The sequence below is a fragment of the Hypoxylon trugodes genome (assembly GCF_022578975.1).
Source record: "Hypoxylon trugodes strain CBS 135444 unplaced genomic scaffold F4822scaffold_4, whole genome shotgun sequence".
Taxonomy (NCBI): domain Eukaryota; kingdom Fungi; phylum Ascomycota; class Sordariomycetes; order Xylariales; family Hypoxylaceae; genus Hypoxylon; species Hypoxylon trugodes.
The window spans coordinates 1,908,113-1,927,925 of NW_026250019.1; the positions used below are offsets into that span (position 1 = coordinate 1,908,113).

At 46.1% G+C, this 19,813-nt stretch overlaps 7 protein-coding genes across 7 annotated transcripts; 5 read left to right on the forward strand and 2 right to left on the reverse strand.

Moving 5' to 3' along the window:
• Positions 1-216: 216 nt before the first annotated feature.
• Positions 217-2,964, forward strand: F4822DRAFT_213949 (E1-like protein-activating). Its single transcript, XM_051453899.1, has 4 exons — positions 217-666; positions 764-872; positions 955-2,256; positions 2,305-2,964. The coding sequence occupies exons 1-4, from the start codon at positions 467-469 to the stop codon at positions 2,782-2,784; spliced, it is 2,091 nt and encodes a 696-aa protein (XP_051315567.1). The 5' UTR covers positions 217-466; the 3' UTR covers positions 2,785-2,964.
• A 1,521-nt stretch (positions 2,965-4,485) lies between these two features.
• On the forward strand, positions 4,486-6,342 carry F4822DRAFT_213976 (uncharacterized protein). Its single transcript, XM_051453900.1, has 3 exons — positions 4,486-4,742; positions 4,806-4,964; positions 5,017-6,342. The coding sequence occupies exons 1-3, from the start codon at positions 4,599-4,601 to the stop codon at positions 5,887-5,889; spliced, it is 1,176 nt and encodes a 391-aa protein (XP_051315568.1). The 5' UTR covers positions 4,486-4,598; the 3' UTR covers positions 5,890-6,342.
• Positions 6,343-6,491: 149 nt separating this feature from the next.
• On the forward strand, positions 6,492-9,304 carry F4822DRAFT_399751 (MFS general substrate transporter). Its single transcript, XM_051457791.1, has 4 exons — positions 6,492-7,442; positions 7,509-7,608; positions 7,664-7,676; positions 7,744-9,304. Exons 1-4 carry the CDS (start codon positions 7,133-7,135, stop codon positions 9,088-9,090), a joined length of 1,770 nt encoding a protein of 589 aa, XP_051315569.1. The 5' UTR covers positions 6,492-7,132; the 3' UTR covers positions 9,091-9,304.
• F4822DRAFT_214064 (uncharacterized protein) lies at positions 9,200-10,662 on the reverse strand. Its single transcript, XM_051453901.1, has 2 exons — positions 10,434-10,662; positions 9,200-10,341 (listed from the first exon to the last, which is right to left on the reverse strand). Exons 1-2 carry the CDS (start codon positions 10,482-10,484, stop codon positions 9,310-9,312), a joined length of 1,083 nt encoding a protein of 360 aa, XP_051315570.1. The 5' UTR covers positions 10,485-10,662; the 3' UTR covers positions 9,200-9,309.
• F4822DRAFT_399758 (uncharacterized protein) lies at positions 10,633-11,885 on the reverse strand. The gene is made up of 4 exons (XM_051457792.1): positions 11,721-11,885; positions 11,606-11,655; positions 11,476-11,515; positions 10,633-11,408 (listed from the first exon to the last, which is right to left on the reverse strand). The coding sequence occupies exons 1-4, from the start codon at positions 11,748-11,750 to the stop codon at positions 11,349-11,351; spliced, it is 180 nt and encodes a 59-aa protein (XP_051315571.1). The 5' UTR covers positions 11,751-11,885; the 3' UTR covers positions 10,633-11,348.
• Positions 11,886-15,993: 4,108 nt separating this feature from the next.
• F4822DRAFT_214184 (uncharacterized protein) lies at positions 15,994-18,502 on the forward strand. Its single transcript, XM_051453902.1, has 2 exons — positions 15,994-16,326; positions 16,402-18,502. The coding sequence occupies exons 1-2, from the start codon at positions 16,141-16,143 to the stop codon at positions 18,253-18,255; spliced, it is 2,040 nt and encodes a 679-aa protein (XP_051315572.1). The 5' UTR covers positions 15,994-16,140; the 3' UTR covers positions 18,256-18,502.
• On the forward strand, positions 18,378-19,229 carry F4822DRAFT_214201 (uncharacterized protein). Its single transcript, XM_051453903.1, has 3 exons — positions 18,378-18,551; positions 18,610-18,783; positions 18,877-19,229. The coding sequence occupies exons 1-3, from the start codon at positions 18,499-18,501 to the stop codon at positions 19,040-19,042; spliced, it is 393 nt and encodes a 130-aa protein (XP_051315573.1). The 5' UTR covers positions 18,378-18,498; the 3' UTR covers positions 19,043-19,229.
• Positions 19,230-19,813: the final 584 nt, after the last annotated feature.

A 19,813-nucleotide genomic window follows, 5' to 3' on the forward strand; every position in this document is an offset into this window, starting at 1 on the left:
AATACTTATGAACATACTTCTTGATTATTTATTTATTATATTAATAGCCTTTGCCTTGGTCATCATTAGCCCAAATGAAATTCCTTAACTGTCTCTTTCATAATTGTTATATTTTGTATTAGTATACCGCGTCGTCATATGTCATCCCTTTGGAAGTCACATCCCGCCGCATTCAAAACATTGCCCCGCTCTCACCAACTTCAAGCCTGATTTAATCGATCTTTAACAATTCTGCCCCTCCTCTCCTTCTCATAGCTACAACATTCAACCCAAATTATTCCTCGGAGAGTATATAGCTACATAGCCTGTCCGTGCGATACCTCTGTGATATATGATAGATCGTTCATCTGCGACGATCTATCATTAACACTTTTTTTTGCGGCGCACCTAGCCGAACCATTTGTATCCTCTACCTCCATTCACATTCACACCTCTTATTCAATCAACATCCCACCACCCCGCCAGTATGGCCGCGCTGAAATTTGCGCCGTTCGCCTCTGAAATTGAATTGCCTTTCTACTCGGCCTTATTTGCCTCCAAGCTAGATCATGATAAACTCAGCGATTCGGCGCGACCAGTCTTAGGGCTCTACGAGCCTCGTCCCGGCACTGCCCCAGATGACAGCGTGAAGATGCAAGTCTTAGCCAGCGCTCTTACTAGTAATAAGTATGTTTGTATTTGCTCATATTTCATTACCCATGACTATTACCGATGACAGCGGCAGTATAAACGTCGTTTCGTCCGCTAATTGTCCGGTCTACAGTGTGCCGTATAATGCTGTCAGAGCTGAGGGCATCATCAAAAATACAAATACCTTAGAAGCCTTTAAGCAAGTGGATAAGACGGAGATGATCCAAGGCGCTGCACGTCAGGTTGGTCATTTCCTACCAACTATTCCCAATCCTGATCTCACCAAACTAAGACTGACAAATATGCTGATATTCTCTCTCGTAGATATGGGATGCGATAAAAGACGGCACTATATATTCTGTCCCCTCGCTCCTATCGCACTACATTATACTTTCATATGCAGACCTCAAGAAATACCGAATGACGTATTGGTTCGGATTTCCAACTCTCCACTCCGATCCGCAATGGAAGCGTACTAGTGATATCCTTCATTTTACCCCGGACGAGACTACAGCTTTGGCGGACCGCGTAGGCACTTGGCGATACACCGTCGACGCCAGAGAACACGGCTTTTTCCTTGCGAAAAAAGTACAGGTGAAGAAAAGCACCAAGGCCCAATCCCCTCCTCTCGAACCACCATCAGAAGACATCGGTTATAAATGGGAGGTCGGCTCGCTTCGCGAATTTGAGACAGGTTTCTTCCGTGGGGTACCCGACCAAGACAGATATGTCGCTTTTGTCGATCCATCCACATACGAGGAGCACCCGGCATGGCCCCTCAGGAACCTATTAGTACTAGTGAGACAACGGTTTCATCTGACTAACGTTCAGATACTCTGCTACAGAGATATACATTCGCGTAGACATGAAGCCCGCAGCATAGTATTGCCTCTTTCCATGGACTCTGTAGAGGAAATCGAAACGACCGAAATGCCGAAAGCAACTGGTTGGGAGCGAAATCCATCCGGGAAGCTGATGGCGAGGTCTGTAAGTCTAGCTGAATCCATGGACCCCACGAGACTGGCGGATCAGTCGGTCGACCTCAACCTGAAGCTGATGAAATGGCGGATCTCGCCGGATCTCAATCTCGAAATCATCAAAAATACCAAATGCCTTCTTCTCGGCGCCGGTACACTCGGCAGCTATATATCGAGGAACCTCATGGGATGGGGTGTGCGCAAGATCACTTTTGTTGATTATGGCTCGGTATCTTTCTCTAACCCGGTAAGGCAACCGTTATTCACTTACAACGATTGCTTAAAGGGCGGTGCCCCAAAGGCAACACGGGCAGCAGAAGTGCTCAAAGAGATTTACCCAGGCGTCGATAGCGAAGGTCATGTTTTATCGGTCCCAATGCTCGGTCATCCAATAGTAGAGAATACACAGGGGGATTTTGAAAAGCTGAAGTCGCTAATCGATGAGCATGACGCGATCTTCCTCCTGATGGACAGTAGAGAGTCGAGATGGCTCCCTACCGTGATGGGCAAGGCGGCGGGAAAAATCGTCATGAATGCGGCTCTTGGTTTCGATTCTTATGTAGTCATGCGACATGGCGCAGAACCCAAAGACGGCAGCGAAGAAACATTGGGTTGCTACTTCTGCAATGATGTAGTAACACCCGGAGACGTAAGTCACCCATATAGATTCCGATTTCCCTGTCTAACATTGAATTAGTCCCAAAAGGACTTAACACTCGATCAACAATGCACAGTCACACGACCTGGCATCGCTGCGATTGCTTCAGCTCTCCTCGTAGAACTCTTGACGAGCTTGTTGCAGCATCCCTTAGGCCATCACGCGCCAGCCCCTGCGACCGGCACCTCGTCAGGAATTTACGAAAGCGATCCTAAGGATGAGTTTGCCCTTGGAATAGTTCCACACCAGATACGGGGATTTTTAAACCGGTTTCAGAATCTCACTATTAAAGGTCACTCATATCCATGCTGTAGTGCTTGTAGCAAGCCAATCATTTCAGCGTATAGGACTCAAGGATGGGAATTCGTAAAGCGTGCTCTAGAAGATAAAGAGTATGTGGCGGAACTTAGTGGCCTGGCCGAAGTACAGAGGAAGGCCGAAGCAATAGCTGGCGAGGTCGACTGGGAGGAAGATGAGGAGGATGCAAAAGAGGGTGATGACGAAGGAGTTCTCGTATAGAACCTTCTCCTTCGCATCCACCACCACCGCCATAGCCGACTACGGAAGACTCGGGCTGACCGCTTCAAATTCTGGAAATGGCCCCGTTGGTCTAAAATCAGATGGGATGAGAGAACAATATCAAGTGACTCGCAGGAAACATCGATTCGTGTTCCTCCCCACATATCACCACGTAAGACAAGCACTACCTCATCTAACGAGATAGAAATCTTTGGCCCAAGACGAATGCGTTTTCACAGCAACTCCGATGGTACGGCGGATACGATTTTATCTATTGGGGAGATTTTGAAAGAAGGGCCGCCTCTATTATGATAGGCGGAAAACGAATCGCATCTTTTTTATTAAACCGTTTGTACAACCTACGATTCGCTCGGAAATAGAGGAACAAGGCAACATGGCTTGAAAGGTTGGGAGTTAGGGTCTAGAGAGCATCCTGGCAGTATGGTCTCGGCTGGGGAATATGGCGAATCGGTAATGAGTTTTCTATGGACCCGCGAAAGTATTCGTAATGCGTCCGGGAACATGGCGGCTGGGCTAGTAGTATTATTACCATATTCGACAGGTACTATGCAAATGAGGAGAGAATAGTATCAATAAAGTGCGCCATACTTAATGCTTAGACCGAATATAGGAAAACAGGAGGCTTGCGTAACAGCCTAATGCCACACTATCGCAGACAGCACAGCCATATTCTAACTAATAGATTCAATCATATCCAATAAGAAATACTATGAAGGGCCAAATTTTCATGACGAGAGGCCAAGCCCAAATTACGATTCAGTTAATGGTTCGAGTGGAGTTTGAAAAAAATCGGCAAGAGTTTCCCATACTGAACAATGGAATTGAGGGCAGTCGGTAAATTCCTTCGAGGATTTTTGTATGTGCCCCCACCCCCTCCTTTCAAATACCGATAACTAGAAGACTTATGTTAGATCGTTATGATTATATGTATAGGAATTATATGAACGGATATGACTTTTCCCTGAGGGTCGAGAATAGGAAATCTAGTTTGATTGTTGGTATTAAGAGCATTTAGAGATACGTCTGGGTTTGCTCATAGCACTCCAAGTAACTATGTGGCCTGTCGAGAGCACGGATTTAAGGGGACCTTAGTTATTTGTTAGAGAAGAGAATCGATATAGTTCATCAAGGTATATCCCTCTCAACTTACAGCTTTAGATTGTGAACATCAATTGTCTGAGTCATGAACACCATTGGAATAACACGGAACATGTATCCTATGAAGACCACCAATTCACAATGGAAACATTTGACGACTCGGCGAAAGGAGACATGGGATATCAACAACTACCAGTAGTCGTCCATATCCTTCATTCGCTGGCTTCTATCGCCACTCCCCTCCTTAGAGGACAGTCTAAGGTTTCACATCTTAGTGGACATAAGGCCCCCCGGCTTCGTTCATCTCTGGGGTCTCGCCTAGTCACGACTTCGTGGGGTTTGATATATTACCCACGACTCGTAAGTTTCGATACTGCTCACCAGAACGACACAGCGAGGATCGATATCGAGATTGCTGACAATTTCACACCCCCTACCCTTCGTGTTACATGGCGGTCTCCAATATAACCAAAGGTGTATAAAGTGGGAGATGCCCGCGCCGCTATGAGATCAAGACATCATCAACACTCCACCAGCTCCAACTCTATTCCCTCACTTGCCCATTATACACCATTCCAACCTTTCTAAAACTTGTCTTCTATTAACGACGCACTACTTCGCTACCGTCGTAAATTTTTTTGACTTATTAAGTCTTACCTTTCTCATCAAAGTTTACTAGTTCAAATAGAGGCAGAATGGCTCGATTGCAAGAACTTGAACGTGCTGCTCGAGATGTTATCCAAAACGTGAAGCAGATACAGGACCTCAGACATGCGAGGCTCTCGGTCATCGGCGGGCTAGCATTATGGCACTACCTCCCAGAATACCGCTCAACAGACGTAAGATAGAGTATAGCACCAACACTTAAGGAGTATAAGCTAACATCATGTGTCTTATGATAGAATATTAATTTCATAACAAACATCTCAACATCGCCTAGTTCGTTGAAAAAGCGACTACTCGAGCGTCCGGGTTCGCCCTTTTTTCAACGTTCCCAGGCGCTCTTTTATAAAAGCCCACGAGGACAAGAAATTCGAATCGATATCAGTCCCGAGTGGTTGGTAAGTTTGAATGTTTGGGTGCGGGTTCACTACATGTAACTGACAAGTGTAGTCGCCTTACCTTCCAGAATCGGCTGCGAAGGTTCAAGAAATATCCAGTAGCGAAATACCGTATATCTCGCTCACTGATCTCATTGTGTTCAAGCTTGACTCGAGTGGGCTTCGATCTAATCCTGTCAAGAAAGAACGTGATGCACGTGACGCTGCGGCCCTAGTTAGCCTTGCAGCGAACGAAGGAACCATACAACTCTCCGAGAAGCAGGAACAGGTTGTGGAGGAGGCCCTCTGCGACGTCGCAAAATGCGGGACCAAGGAAAAGGGGTGGTGGGAACACCAAATGGGACTGGGAAAACCGAGCGAAGAACGAGGAACCGTTAGCCAGCGGAAGGGTCGTCCTCATTCTAAATCAGACCCTTCACCATCTCGAACTCCCATAAGCAACGATCCTAACGCAGCCTGGCATTACGAACGACTCGACCATGCACACGTGCGGCAGTTCAACTCGCTACACAGCAGTCGCAACTCGAACAGGCCGGGACTGGGTCGATCGTCTTCACATCGATTAATCAGAGACACGGGCTTAACCATGACACAGCCGAAGACGACACAAGGGGGTATGAAACGATCTGGGTTGAGCAATGAGATTAAGGCAGATTCGGATCACGATAACGACCAAAATGACCAATATTATACCATCGAACCGGGGAGTTCGTCCGAGAGGGGCTCTCAGGGGGGGTATTTCGATCTTCACCCCCACACGCCGCCTGGTGGGTTGGGTACGGTAACGGAGCGCAAGTGCGTAGGACTACGAAGAACTTCAAAAGTAGATTACTTCGATATCAGCCCTGGAGATGCTCCTTCTACCGTGGTGCAGGTCGGAAGGCCTCCTTTGAAGGACCATAGGAGTGTCAGTTTTATCTTGTAAGAGAAACGGGCACGAAATCTAGACGATAAGTGTTACACGACCTCAGGTCGGAATTCGGCTCGGATTTGACATCTGAGATGGCAGAGGAGATTTATGGAGCCCTGTCGCGAATATTCGAATTTCTTTATTTCTTCCGAGAAACCAGTTCTGTATTATTAGATATCACATTGAGCTGGTATTACTTCGATCCAGAAGTGTAACTACCGATATTCAGAAGCTTAGAATAGAAGCTTAGCAATAAATAAGTGTCAATAAGGATGGTTGCCTTGGCTGCCTGGAAAATCGAGCGCGGATGATACCTCCTTGACCGGTGTAGAAATTGAAATGACCTATGACGATGGGGCGCTTTGGTACTTGCGCAGAAGATGAAGATCTTCTAGGTACGTTTCTATTCTAATGAAGTGCTTGAAAATACTTGATAAAACCGTCTATATTTATTAGATTTAAACGTGCTTGAGATATATATACTACATGTACCATCAACTGCTACTAGTTGAATATAGTTGGTTGCTTCAATGTTCTTCAGAGACTCAAGTCAAGGAAATACTAGGTACCTAGGTACATAAGGTAGACAATGTACATGTACTCAATGAATAGTGAAACTGTATTTGAAGATGGCGATTCTAAGTAGCCAATAGGAATTGAGCGTCGGAGTAGGTACATACTCCGTAGTAAGTCCAGGTAGTTAAAAAGTGGATATCTGGCATATTTGTAGCGTTGCAGTTGGACAGCGACAACTTAAAGAAGTTGGGGCATCTACTAGGTAGGGATAACCCCGTACCCCGTAAGACATCCGGACATTCACTGCAATCACCCGATCCTATCAATGTTACTTGATTACTTTATTACTTGGTACATCTAAGAACTTCTTCATCACCTGCACCGAGAGCGACGAAACAGCGTCATCCGCCCATTTAATCATTTGGGGAGGGCGAGAGAAGAAGAGAAGAGAGAAGTAGAGGAAGAAGAAGGTGATTTCTAATCTTTTTGGAGAAGTCAGTGCTTTTGTGTCTTGCCTCGTGTCATCTATCTTACTTATTCATCACGTGGCATTCCAAGACATTTTCCAAGTTTCCCTAGACCGAAAACGGGAGGGAATTCTCGATACTTGCTTCAAAAAGCCCAAATTCATCAATTCATTAATCTATAATCCATTTTGAGGTCTCGTCGACCTTGAAATTTAGACGAATGGGGTCGTAGTGTTCAATATATCGTCCCTCGCTATACTCCTCTTGCTTCCACTATGAGGTTCCTTTCTTTCCCATCATTCTTCGGGCCCCGAGAATCCGTTCACGATTATGTTGGCGTCCTAGTCCCACTCGAGGAAGCGCACCTACATAGTCATTCCGCGAGATCCGGGAGAAGCGAATTTGAAGAAGAAGAAGAAGAAGAAGCGGGCACTAATTCTGATGACCCCGATGCCGGCCTACCGAAGGATGGCGACGATGAGAACACCGGCATGCTGCAGATGAGTGCGGCTGAGTATACTATCGAAGGTCTAAGGAGAGAAGTCCGCAAAGGTCAATCTCGAGGCCAATGGACCGAGTACGAATGTGAGCCTCGCTCCTCGACTGGCTTAATACTAATTAAGAGCCGGTGCTAATAATGACCCTCCACAGTAAAATCTAAGCTCATAAATAAGGCCATTCAAGATATCGGCATGGGCCGGTATAACTGGCAACTGTTCGTTTTGTGTGGTTTTGGCTGGTTTGCCGACAAGTGAGCATACCCAAATTTCAACAGCGTCTTGCATCTGTGCTAATCATACTTATAGTCTTTGGATGCAAGTAAGTAATTATCTACTTCATATTTCTAGTTTATTGTCTTGGTACCTCGTGTCTTACATAAATACAGGGCGTCTCGTTGACTCTTCCATCCCTCTCTGATGAATTTGGCGTATCGGAGAAACAGGTTCGATATACCACCAGTTCTCTCTACGTTGGACTCTGCTTAGGCAGTTTTTTCTGGGGGTTGGGATCCGATATTATAGGTAGACGCATTGCCTTTAACGTCACTTTACTAATCACGAGCATCTTCGGTATCTGGGCGGCGTATGCGCCGAGCTGGATAGCTGTTTGTATCCTTTTTGCTTGTATGGGGACCGGAGTGGGGGGAAACCTGCCAGTTGATGGGGCACTCTTCCTAGAGATTTTACCAGACTCTTCTAGTGCTCTGTTAACTCTCTTATCCGTGTGGTGGCCAGTAGGACAACTCGTCTCCTCCATTTTTGCTTGGTACTTCATTACAAACTGGCCTGCCGACCAAGGATGGCGACATTTCATCTTGACTATTGGTATAATCACATTTGTTATGTTCCTTATCCGATTCGGTGTTTTCCACCTGTTCGAGTCGCCCAAGTATCTTCTGTCCCAGGGACGACAATCTGAAGCCGTCACCGTTGTCCACGGTATCGCATACAGGAATAAGAGGAAAACTTGGCTTACTGACGAGATCATGGATGCCGTGGTGGATGCTGAAGGTGCCGAAAGAATACCAACGAGGGTTTCAGCTACGAACATCATCAAGAAAAATCTCATGTCCTTCTCACTTGGCCACATAAAGCCACTCTTCCAGAACCGCAAACTTGGCGTTGCGACGCTTTTAATTTGGTTCTGTTGGAGTACTATAGGTCTAGGATATCCGCTTTTTAATGCATTCCTCCCACAATATCTGTCACATGGTGGTTCAGATGCGCCAGTCGGCGGCGAGGGGGCTGCGGTACACAATGCCGCTCCGTCGGAAACATATCGCAACTATGCAATAATATCCGTGGTGGGTGTACCGGGAAGTCTACTCGCCGCGTATACCGTCGATCACAAGTCGCCGTTCCTTGGACGGAAGGGTACGCTCGCCATCTCCACGCTAATCTCGGCCGTATTCCTGTTCTTCTTTGTGGCCTTTGGTACGACGCCCAATTGGCAGCTCTTCTTCACCTGCGTCGAGGCCTTCTGCCAGAATATCATGTATGGTGTACTCTACGCTTTTACCCCCGAGATTTTCCCCGCGCCCGTGAGAGGTGCCGGAACGGGTGTAGCGAGCTTCCTGAACCGTGTCACAGGGCTCATTGCTCCGATTCTCGCCGCTAATATACCTGGCGATGGCACCAAGGCACCTATATACATGTCAGCGATTCTGATCCTCGCTGCCTTTGTTGGGATGGTATTGATCCCTATCGAAACTAGAGGGAGGCAGAGACTCTAGGGGTTATTTCTTGGACAGAGTCCTAAATAAAACCATGGTCGTATAAGATACCTTTCACTCATAATGGCGTGAAGACTCCAGAAGTCTAATAGATGTATCATGGCGAATATTAATAGTATATGTACGATCATGTATATAAGGATTGCAAAAGAGGGAAAAGTTGGTCATATTTCAATTGGTGTATAAAGTGTCTAGTAAGGTAGAATGTCTAACAATTCGTCATCTATTTCCTTTAGCACCCGCCGGGGCATCTACTCGTCTCTTCTGAAACGATTTCCCTAAGGCATCCTTCACCATAGGATCCGCCCGTATTGTGTTTTGTACAAGCCACTCTTTGAGCTTTGTCCGCATGCTATTAATCACCTCAGGGTCGCCAGCGAAGGGCGCCATCTCCAACTCCATGAGCCGCGTTGCATCGACATCCATACTACGGGCTGTCTGCTCGAGCCTATCTAGACTCTGTCGCAGCGCCTTCTCCGACGCCTCGCCTGGCTTTACGCTTTGTTGTTGCAGCAGCGGTCCGATCTGTGAGAAGGCGATATATAGCGTAATGCTGAGCTTGCGCGCAAGGGATATGACCTGGAAAGGTAGATATGGAGGATGAGAAGTGAAATGTGTCAAGAATGGGTTGATGAGATTTCCGAGAAACCGTGGGAACGTAGGTCGTGTTATAGTGTGTAGCTCGAAAACGCATAGAACAATCAAGGTCAACCATCTCCAGTATCGTCCCCATTCTAAGTAACCCAATAACCCGAGTACGTACATGGCGATGGCGGCGAGGCCGTAGTAGGGTACGAGAACTTGGACACCGCGGGTAACAAAGTCGCGGATGGTGACGCAATGCTTCCAAGATACGACGTCGGGGCCGAAACGCTCGTAGGCGAAGCGTCGCGCGGGGTCGGTGAGAGTATCGGCGGCGGTCTTGAGATGGATGAAGAAATCGGCGTCCTCGCTTGTTCCACCAGCGCTCATAAGTTTGTCAGGGTGGTGTAGGGCAGCAAGGCGGCGAAAACGGCTCTTGATGTCGCGCTCGGAAGCGGAAAAGGACACACCAAGTTCGGCATAGTAGTCGGAAGCGCGACGGAGCTCGTAGTCGGCTTCGTAGATGGTGTATAATAGATATAGCGATACGACGAGGATATGGATTCGACGACGATGTTGGACGTAGCGAGGTGAGTTCGGTGCGGGCTTGGGGTCGCCGGCGCGGATAGTAAGACCGTAGTAGATTGATTGTACCCAGCCAGTCGCAAGCTACACGGAATTAGTTACAATGTGTTATTGTCGACGGAGATGAGGAGAGGACAAAGGTAGAGGGACATGAGGAGGGAATGGCGATAACGTACATTAGGGAGGAATGTCCACCCCAACAGGGAGAGGACATTATTACCAGCCATAATAGTATTAATTGTAATGCTAATGTATCATGACTAGATTGGTGTACATATGTCGGCGTAATACCTCGAATTACCTAGGCTAGGTAGGTAGGTAGGTAGGTACGGGAATGGAGGAAAAGGATAGATTTCTTGAAGCTACAATTCTTTCGGTTTGCGACAGGTAGACAATTACGTAGAACCCATTACCTAATACCACCTAATACCTATTAACTCTACGCTAAATGTTACCAAGCAGGTGTGCCTTAGAGCTTAAAAATCCACGTAAGATACCCGTGACAGGGGTTGTAGTGGGGTCTCTAGCAGTTGTCAGTCAGTGGCTTCAGTTATGATAATTGTTGATACACGCGGGCTAGGTACAACAATAGGTACCCTGAGTCGAATAATATAAAATAACGCCCGACCCTGAATTCGAATTCTTTACTCCTCGATATCACATCCTCGATCGATTCGTAATCCGAATAACCAATCAATAGTCATTGTCTATCACATTCAGGAAAGAGACGATTATCCTATTGGCGTTCTCTAACGAAAGAGGTTGTAACACCCGAAGACAACCTTGGATAATAGGTCCCATAGGATCCTACACCAACGGGCTCAGCTAGTCATTCTTATGACATTTCCCTCCTTCACACTATGATGGTCGGGCCTTAATAGCATTCTTGTTTTTCCATGAGGTCTTTTCTTCGGAGGCCTACTCTCTCCCAATACCATCCGGCGAAGCACGTTGAGCCAATCGAGTTTGCATCATATGGTCTCATCGACGTCCGCGTTTCACTTTGTGGCGAAATGATTTATAACATGGCGCAAAAGAGAAGCGGTGAGATTCATCCTGCAAGATAGAAACCTGGTCCGCTTCAATCTTCTTTACTCTGCCCTGCCGCTTGGCCCGCTTGGCTGATTTCTTTTTTGCGCCCGTTCATGTTGCTAGACTCATAAGCTACTTGCTTTTGATTATAAAAGTTGGCAAGGGGAGGAGGCTTGAAACACTCACAGCATTGCGCTTGGCCTCTCTCATAGAAGAACGGGTGTAGCTAAGGGATCCGTTAATATTTATATCGAGCGCCTAATAAAAAAAAAAACCTTATAGAAATGTATGAATATAATGTGCACAAGGTACGCACACAAACAAGACACATGCCATGGTGAAGGCGGCTGCAGGTGCCATAATAGTCTTGATAGGCGATATTCGTATTAGCAGGCGCGAAAGATAGGTGATTGATAAGGCGCAAAGCGTACCTTTGGCGTTATATTCCCTCTAAGCGCCATTTTAATCCTCCACCAAAACTATTGTGATATCATCTGTGGTTGGTGGTTGATGGACGAGGTTTTAGGAGTAGGTTCGTAGTTGTCACAATGTGGTCACGAACTGAACTCTTAATGTTTAATGTTCCAAGGTTGTCTGCCAATAACTACCTAGGTAGGTACCTACCTAATAATCGTATGTTTGACTAAGTCGACCTTACCTATTTTGCCAGTTGCTGCCAAGTGCAAACCATAAATCATACGATAATAAATCGAGTAGGTGCAATCTGATTCTAAATTCATCCATGTAAATTCCTTTTCTTTTGAATATTCTAAATCAGCCATCTCCCACCAAACTCAATAAATCCTCATTAATAACGAAATCATACTAAGAAGACATAAAAGAAATCAAGGACAAAAAATAATCAAATGGTTAAGTTCGCTAAATACCTAATAACCAACTCCAGAGATCAGCATCGCAAGCATCATTCCAGGTACACGCTCGTCTACCTGGATATGTTCCGATATGACGGTTCAAACAATCTCGAATCCCACATTATCTCCCTACCATAATGTCGCAATCGCGACTAATAAATATTACTCCCCTTCGAGCTACACGACATATACAGGGAAAAAATACCCGTTATAGGTCCAATCTATCGTCCTAAAGAGCCAACTACCAGGTCCACGCTTCAATACAAAATGCTCTACGACTCTGTTTAAAGTGATTGCAACCCGGTACTGGGGACCGTATCTCCTTCTATCGGAAGTCATTTCCAGTCCAAGGATCCAAGGTAGGTAGCAGTCGACATTACATTCCTGTAAGCCTCACTGGTGTGCCTAACAGATTCTGTTCCAATATGCTAGTTGTGCATGCATGTTAGATGAGACACTAGAAGCACGCTACGGTACAGCACCAAGAAAGCTCGGCTGGCACCATGATAGGTGACATGTAAAGCTCACAGTTGTTACCGCATCGCATAATCTGCAGCTCTCGGGTTCGGGGAGCCAAGGGAACCAGGTTCTCGCCAAGTTCAAGTCAGCCTCATGCAAGTATGCCTGATACCTGCCGTTGATCATGATCTACCTCCCTCTCGCGACCGATAGCGGAATACTTCTGATGTGGAATACTTTTGGTGTGGAATAACGAGCGACAATGCCTTTTTACATGATTGGTACATATTTCGCTCGGGGGGTCTTGGTCCTGACACATAGCAACCGCATGGGAATCTATCATTGTGCAATCCTATACATTATCGAATAGGATCGGACCAAATTTCGGATGTATCCTCAACCATCAGTCGATGCGGGCCGATGACTCGTTGCAGCACTTGTCAATGTTTCAGTAAGATTTTCGTTTGGTTGCTTATGGGCCGCGTGGAAGCCAGTCAGCAGTAGCATCGTCGGCTTCGGTATGCCTCGAAACATCCGAACATATACAACCCCATATTCCGTAAGTTTCTATCAAGCTTGTAATGTGACACAAACTCGATCTACTTGTCGCCTGACCTAACTAGATCTTCACCGTCTGAGTGGCGACATTCATTATCGATGAAGGCGGCGCCCAGATACTGCGTGAGCAGAGATCATTCGCGTTATATTCGTGCTGTTTCTTTGGCTTCAGCAAGACAACTATCCTATCGGGCCGCAGTTGGTGTTTCACACATCTGGATAACTGTCCACTCGGGGTATAGGAAACCAATAAAGCGTCATGCCTGGGTCGGAATTATGGCCGCGCCCAAAAATCTTCATTAATTGGCATCAGATGGCCTAAGGAGGTCTGGGCCAATTAGTTCTGCGGATATATGAATCTGCTTGTCGACGCATCGTTCCGTTTGTGACTAAGCCACAGGAGATCCAGAGAAATTCTATTCTATAGAATCAACATGAATTCAAGTGCTCTACTCAACAGTTAGCATAGAACCGCTATAGGTGGGAGAAATGGACACAACACCTGTATCGGATACAGTCACCCTATACGGCATCTTATTCAAGCTATCCGTAGCCCTTATATTCCAATCATTACGAAAGGCTACGTGGCATAGTCTTTCAAACCTAGGTAGGCTGAAATTTTGTCATGGTAGTTCTCGGGAAATTGATATCTCATCAGCGTTCTAACGCGTGAAGCTAATCCTCTCAAGTAATCGTATGACATGTCTAGACATACCCACTTTTGAGTGGACGCCGTGACTGATATGAATTTCTATCGGAACTGTGCATGAGTTGCGCAGTACCTCCTAGAGGTCTACTACCGGGGGTCCGCTACGTTTCAATCCGGGGGAAATCTACCACCTAAATAGAGTACCATATAGGATGCGGATAACCCCAAATTTCAACTACTCTATCAAGTAGATTGGGTATGGTTTGGGTGTCAGGATGCGGTGGTATTTCTCGGCCTGTAAAATGTGCATTGTAGAGTAGACACTCGGCTGCAACTGAACGATGGCATCCCAGGGTGGATTTTCAGAGTGCTAACCTCTTCAGAGGAGCAGGATACAAGGCGTTTTTTGTGAATAGGATGGTTGTATAGTAACAGTGCTTCCATTATTAGCCGTAGCACTGAAGAGCGATCTGTGGGATGGACTAACCAGCGTGTAACGTTCTTCTGCCGTTTGGAAGCTGAACCTTCCACTAAAGTCACCTCGCTTAGACGGTCCGCGGCTTTTCGATGGTACGCTGAGGTATAGCCAACACTCGATTTGCAGATGATCCTTACTTCATGGGTAGACGATAGTCCCCCTAGGTTTATTTTTTTTCAGCTCCTCGTTAAACTATTCACACTACCATTTCCCGAGGAAAAGCATTTCTCTTTTAGATTGCCGCGGAAGCTTTTTCCTCGTGTGCTTAGATGGTTCACATGCAGCGCCCAAAAAACACCACAAGTCACGAGACTGACTGACTGACGCTATATTCTTACACGATACACGATTAAGACCCGTGGGGTTTTCCTGCCACCCATTAGATCCGGAGCTGACGTATGATTGCCCAAATACATGCCCAAAACAATAAAAGCCTTACTCAAAAGGAAGAACCTCTCAAATTGGGACGGGGCTGGATATTCTCGCTGATTTGTTCACGTCGGACCAAAGAGTATAGGTATCGTTCAAGAGGGGAGAAACGAGAATAAAGCGAGGACAGGATGGGGGCGGAAGTGCAAGAAATAAGTCGGGTAGAGCCTGCTTCAATTTTTGGGGTCCAAGACCAGAATAAGTAAATCTCGGCGCGGCCCCGGTATGTTGAGCCTCAAGTTAAGACCAATTAATTGTGTAGTAAATCAAGCTAGCCTATTATCATTATCTGCATAGATAACATCTATGCGGGTTGAGGTACCTAGGTACATAATGACCTCCGATGCATCCAATCCGCCAATATGATTTTTAAGTTAGATGGCCGATTCATGTTGCATCAAGCGCGGAAAAAATGGGAGGAAATGCCGTAGCACAATACATACCATGTAGGTACCTAGGTATGTATTCAGGTACCTTGATAAGTACCTAGGTATCTGGGTACCCAGCATGGATTGTATGAATCTAGACAGAATATCCACAACGCCTAGCCTACATAAGGTATATGATGACAATATCAAGCGGCTCAAAAGCTCAAGAGGGTGAGGGGAATGTAAGGGATAAGATTTTTGGGACCCAGACTGGGTTGGGGTAGGATCACCACGAGAACTTGGTAAATGCGGCTCTGCTCACGTTTTTTCCCCTCCAGGAAAACAATAAAGGAATCTTCGAAAGGGGATCGCTGTTCTTTATGTTTCTCAAGGCTTGCCATGCCTGTATCATCTAACCAATTATACCCGGTATCAACCGATGTGTAATTACCTACCTACCTAGATAGTCGGGAAGCATTGTATCACCACACGCCCTTTTGCTTTCTCACCATTCACTTAACACTTAAGACACATCAAAGAATGTGTATCGTGCCATACAGATCGAGACCAGGCGAATATGTTAAAATCAGCCATAAAATTCCTCTTGCTATCCCTTGCCCAGGCTGCCAGGTCAGTCGAGATGGCTTCCGCAAGTGCAGTAGATATAAGGCTGGCTGTGTAGTATCGATTTGCACTGCCCTACTCTCCAAACAAGACAAGAAAGACACTACCTATCTTAGGTAGTCTGTGGATCAACTCGAGAGCCTTGCTCTTTCCCCTAAACCCATGTTGTGGATCATTCATTCGGGCAATAATGAGGCTCTTCGGCAATCTCGCTAATAGAATACCTACAAGTACCTATTTTTCCCTCGCCGTGCCTGAACAATATTGGGTATCAGTCCGCCTACTTTCGCCTACTTTCGATTTCCCCCTCTTGAAAGTACGCAATGTACGATCAGTGGTCCTCCGTCCCCTTCACCCCCAACTTAGCTGCCTATTGTCCCGGCCACATCGATTATACTAGTTTGTCCAGGATCGATGTGTGCGTCGGAATACCAGTTGATAACACCTCCAAGGACACCGGGACTACAGCGGCTACCTTATGAGATAATGGCTTATATTGTCAAATATTTAACCATAGATCAAATATTCAATTTATCCTTATGTAGCCGCCACTTCCAATACCTTGTGAGAGAAGAAAGTTTTTGCAGAGCGATTATGACTGTGAGTTGCCACTCTATCTCAAATTGAGGCAGCCTGCGTCGTCGAATTCCGTTGCTAACAACTCCGCCTCAAAAGGCCAAAGCTTCTTATACTCTTGAGGCGCGGGAGGCGCAGCGGACCGGCCACTTCTCCCGAGCCCTACGTCGGGTTGCAAAAAGACACCAGGCACTAGCACAAGCGTCACCATACATCCTAGGCATTGTTGGGGTTGCCGACTCCTTCGAATATATTCACGGGATACTTTGTTACATTGTCGAGTCGCGACCGCGTCGGTGGCTGCGGATTCTGGACCTACATGGATCTGCAAGCTTGGAAGTCGTCATTGATATTCCAGCTTTAATTCGTGAGGCAGTACCTCGATCAGCAAAAAGTCGAAAATACAAATTCCGGGTTTTGTATCATGCCAGTGGCATTACTTCATGTTTATTTTCATTCGCTTTACCAAACACGGAAAACTGGCTATTGATTATTAAAGCCGAAAAGCAGGAAATCATAGCTAAGCTGCGACTAGAGTCTACATCTAAAATATTCGTGCGAAACAATGAAGATTACCTGTACTTTGGGACGCATTCGGAAGAAGGCGTAGATGGTTTTCGGAATTGGGTGCTGACCGGTTTCAATATTCAGAGGGGCTCATGGTTCCCTCGGAAAATGCACTTGGCAAGTGTGGTCGGGTATGAGCTCGGCTCCACTGTTTGCTTTGAAATTTGGGATGGCCACTTTTATGGGTTGTCAAATCAAACTGATTTTGAGCTCAGAGAAGCCGACTGGGTCTCCTATTATCACTGCTTTCGCTTCCCACTCCATGATCCGAATTCTAAGATGCAAACCATGAAGAAAGATCCTAGTTGGAGAAGAGAACATGCCGAAGGTCCCATAGACGACAGATGGGGATTTCTCAAGCTTGAAAAAGACGAGGCTTCGGGTAGACTTCACATAATCGAATCTCGAAAAGAATGGCTTGCTGGAATAAGTGGAAGTCGGCGATCATATTACATCACCGAGGTGTTTTTCGATGATGACTCGGAAACGAGCGACGACGAAGAACCCCAGCCTGCCCCAAATATCCCAGCGGGCCCAGTAGGCTTTTCAAACAGGACAATTGAGCATTTGGACAAGCACAATATGGTAGCTTCGGGGCTCCGTCCATCCGAAAAGGTACATCCAGGAGACGACAGTTCTATGACACCAATGTTCACACGTGGTCAAACTCATCTACGTTTTTATCAACGGTGTTCTAATACTTATTTGGATTTAGTTGATGACGCTTCTAGCGGATCGACAGGTTTACGCCGCTTACGCTTGAGAACCGGGCATAGGGAACAGGAACCCCTCCCTTCGGATGGGGGCGTTTTAATACCTATCAGCCAAACGGAGATACGTTACCAACCTAATCAAATACATTTCTGGCCCCCAGATCCGGATTTATTCGGCCGCAACGCCTTTTTAGACGGTATTTACGGAATACTAAATCCTCCTGGTTGTTTGGGTAGCGTTACCACCTCTAGTGATGAACGGTCGATAGTTTACGCAACGGGGGAAGATGCGCATGGTCTAAAAGTCTTGGTTTATCTCAGCTTCGATCCCGCAGCTAAGCTAACCGGTATGCTCCGCGAAAAATACATATTAGGGCAGAATACAACGAGTTTGCGAGATGGAAATACTAATAGAGTCGGCTATCATCTGGAAGCGGGGACAAGTGGGAGTCCATTACTCCCCGAGGACGCTATTACTATCGGCAAGAGTAGAGGCAAGCTGATTGGCGAATTTCGTCACCTTTATTCGCCTTCGTGCTCTACGTCAGACCCTTCACTCGTGCATACAGCATTAATGCCGCCTTTAGAATCTGAAGGATATGAGCCTTGGGCTTGGGCGGAGACAGCCATGTATCAGAACCTGGCAGAGGGATGCTACACTTTTGCCCATTAAAAGATCACCCGGATTTGATGCAGGTGAGATGCATCGGCTCTTCGACAAGGGTCTTGTTCGAGTGCCACTCGGCTATCACTTCACAGTTATAATATGCATAATAAAAGTGGCTATTAATCAACGAAAGGAAACTATAGTCCGTATTTAATTAGTTCCTCCCGTTTTCTTCTATACATATTTTTCAAGTCTTGTCTCAAATGTCTAACAAGCGAAAGCAGCCAACAGCTATTCCGCCCCCCTTACATGTCCACCCCATCCCGAGTTCAATCTAGGTCTAGGTCGGCCAAAATATTATTGTAAATATGATATTATATATTATGCCTTACCAGGCTGTGTGGTTAATAAATTACGTAGTATTCTGACCCTAGATGCATTGACTTACCATAGTTGTATAGCCCTGCACTTGGTCCGCCCTGCTTGTGTGGCATCCATCCCGCATTTTTGGACCCCATTTAGATTGCAGTTGAGACGGCTCCTGATAGGATCGGGCTATCTATTCACGCACATTCATACCCAAATAATATATAGGTATGCGCTTACTCCTTCTCCCGGATCGCTCTTGTGACCGCCTCATTTGGCTATAGGACGGCTTCTCCAGCGTATCATTGACTTGCCTAGTAGTTTTACATGTCAAATCTTGTTGAGTTATCATAAAGAGCCACCAATCCCTTCTTCTTCGAGATGCGGATGCCCGGCAGATCGCACTTATGTTTCGATATCTTCGAGGCATAGGCGGATGATTCCGAGCTATCCGCACTGCAGAAAATTATATTGGGTTAACATCTAATCAATGGATTTAAGTGGAAGGATTTCACGACTTGTTCCGTTTAGATATCCTTTATGTACGCATGATACTCACCGGAGTTTTATCTCGGTACTTTATGGGCAACACTACAGCATTTTCCATGCGACTTAAGGAAGCAAGATAGAGCTTAGTAATAATCTATGGATAATAAATATTTTAATATTTTATAGTACCTTTCTAAAGTCGATTAGTCAAATGACACGCTTTTCTACGTAGCAACGTGCTTTTGCGAATACCTACTTAGATAGAGTACCTAGACGGAGCCACGTACCTATGTTCATCAAGTAGGAAAACATAGCGAAGCCACCTTGTCATGGAAGACCGGCAGGCACCGAATCACGAGCCACGATAAGGACACACATAACGATAAAATACTTGGGGGCTGGCGTTAGAAGCAGTGGCACATTAGACTACGGGTTAGCCGAATTCCTGTATATCTTCACCCTGACATACACAAAACCAATTATGGTTGGATGGGCCCCCTTGAGGTGGTAGACCGACTTCTAGCTACAACGGCTCGCTCCAACAAGATGCCGCGCTATTTATCACGACTGATTCGACGGCACCTAACGGCGAAGGTATTCATTAGTTATATAGAATGGGAATTTGGCAACCTGGTTATCAAAGTTGAAAGCTACCTAGGTATTTGACGTATTGGTGATCTAAGAGAACTCTTCGCCAATTTATATCTCGCTTTAGATGGAATATTATGTGAGGCTCGATCGTAACTGGGGATTAGTTGATCACCTATCT

Bases quoted from the DNA above. Each gene is read 5' to 3' on its own strand.
- F4822DRAFT_213949 (XM_051453899.1), top strand. From the start codon at position 467: ATGGCCGCGCTGAAATTTGCGCCGTTCGCCTCTGAAATTGAATTGCCT. The intron at 667-763 runs GTATGTTTGTAT...TCCGGTCTACAG, and splicing joins AGCGCTCTTACTAGTAATAA to TGTGCCGTATAATGCTGTCA. The intron at 873-954 runs GTTGGTCATTTC...TCTCTCTCGTAG, and splicing joins TCCAAGGCGCTGCACGTCAG to ATATGGGATGCGATAAAAGA.
- F4822DRAFT_213976 (XM_051453900.1), top strand. From the start codon at position 4,599: ATGGCTCGATTGCAAGAACTTGAACGTGCTGCTCGAGATGTTATCCAA. The intron at 4,743-4,805 runs GTAAGATAGAGT...GTCTTATGATAG, and splicing joins CAGAATACCGCTCAACAGAC to AATATTAATTTCATAACAAA. The intron at 4,965-5,016 runs GTAAGTTTGAAT...TGACAAGTGTAG, and splicing joins ATATCAGTCCCGAGTGGTTG to TCGCCTTACCTTCCAGAATC.
- F4822DRAFT_399751 (XM_051457791.1), top strand. From the start codon at position 7,133: ATGAGGTTCCTTTCTTTCCCATCATTCTTCGGGCCCCGAGAATCCGTT. The intron at 7,443-7,508 runs GTGAGCCTCGCT...GACCCTCCACAG, and splicing joins CCAATGGACCGAGTACGAAT to TAAAATCTAAGCTCATAAAT.
- F4822DRAFT_214064 (XM_051453901.1), bottom strand. From the start codon at position 10,484: ATGGCTGGTAATAATGTCCTCTCCCTGTTGGGGTGGACATTCCTCCCT. The intron at 10,342-10,433 runs GTACGTTATCGC...AATTCCGTGTAG, and splicing joins GGTGGACATTCCTCCCTAAT to CTTGCGACTGGCTGGGTACA.
- F4822DRAFT_399758 (XM_051457792.1), bottom strand. From the start codon at position 11,750: ATGGCGCTTAGAGGGAATATAACGCCAAAG. The intron at 11,516-11,605 runs GTGCGTACCTTG...CGGATCCCTTAG, and splicing joins ATGGCATGTGTCTTGTTTGT to CTACACCCGTTCTTCTATGA. The intron at 11,409-11,475 runs GTGAGTGTTTCA...TTATGAGTCTAG, and splicing joins GAGAGGCCAAGCGCAATGCT to CAACATGAACGGGCGCAAAA.
- F4822DRAFT_214184 (XM_051453902.1), top strand. From the start codon at position 16,141: ATGTGTGCGTCGGAATACCAGTTGATAACACCTCCAAGGACACCGGGA. The intron at 16,327-16,401 runs GTGAGTTGCCAC...CCGCCTCAAAAG, and splicing joins TTTGCAGAGCGATTATGACT to GCCAAAGCTTCTTATACTCT.
- F4822DRAFT_214201 (XM_051453903.1), top strand. From the start codon at position 18,499: ATGTCCACCCCATCCCGAGTTCAATCTAGGTCTAGGTCGGCCAAAATA. The intron at 18,552-18,609 runs GTAAATATGATA...TAAATTACGTAG, and splicing joins AGGTCGGCCAAAATATTATT to TATTCTGACCCTAGATGCAT. The intron at 18,784-18,876 runs GTATGCGCTTAC...CTTGCCTAGTAG, and splicing joins CATACCCAAATAATATATAG to TTTTACATGTCAAATCTTGT.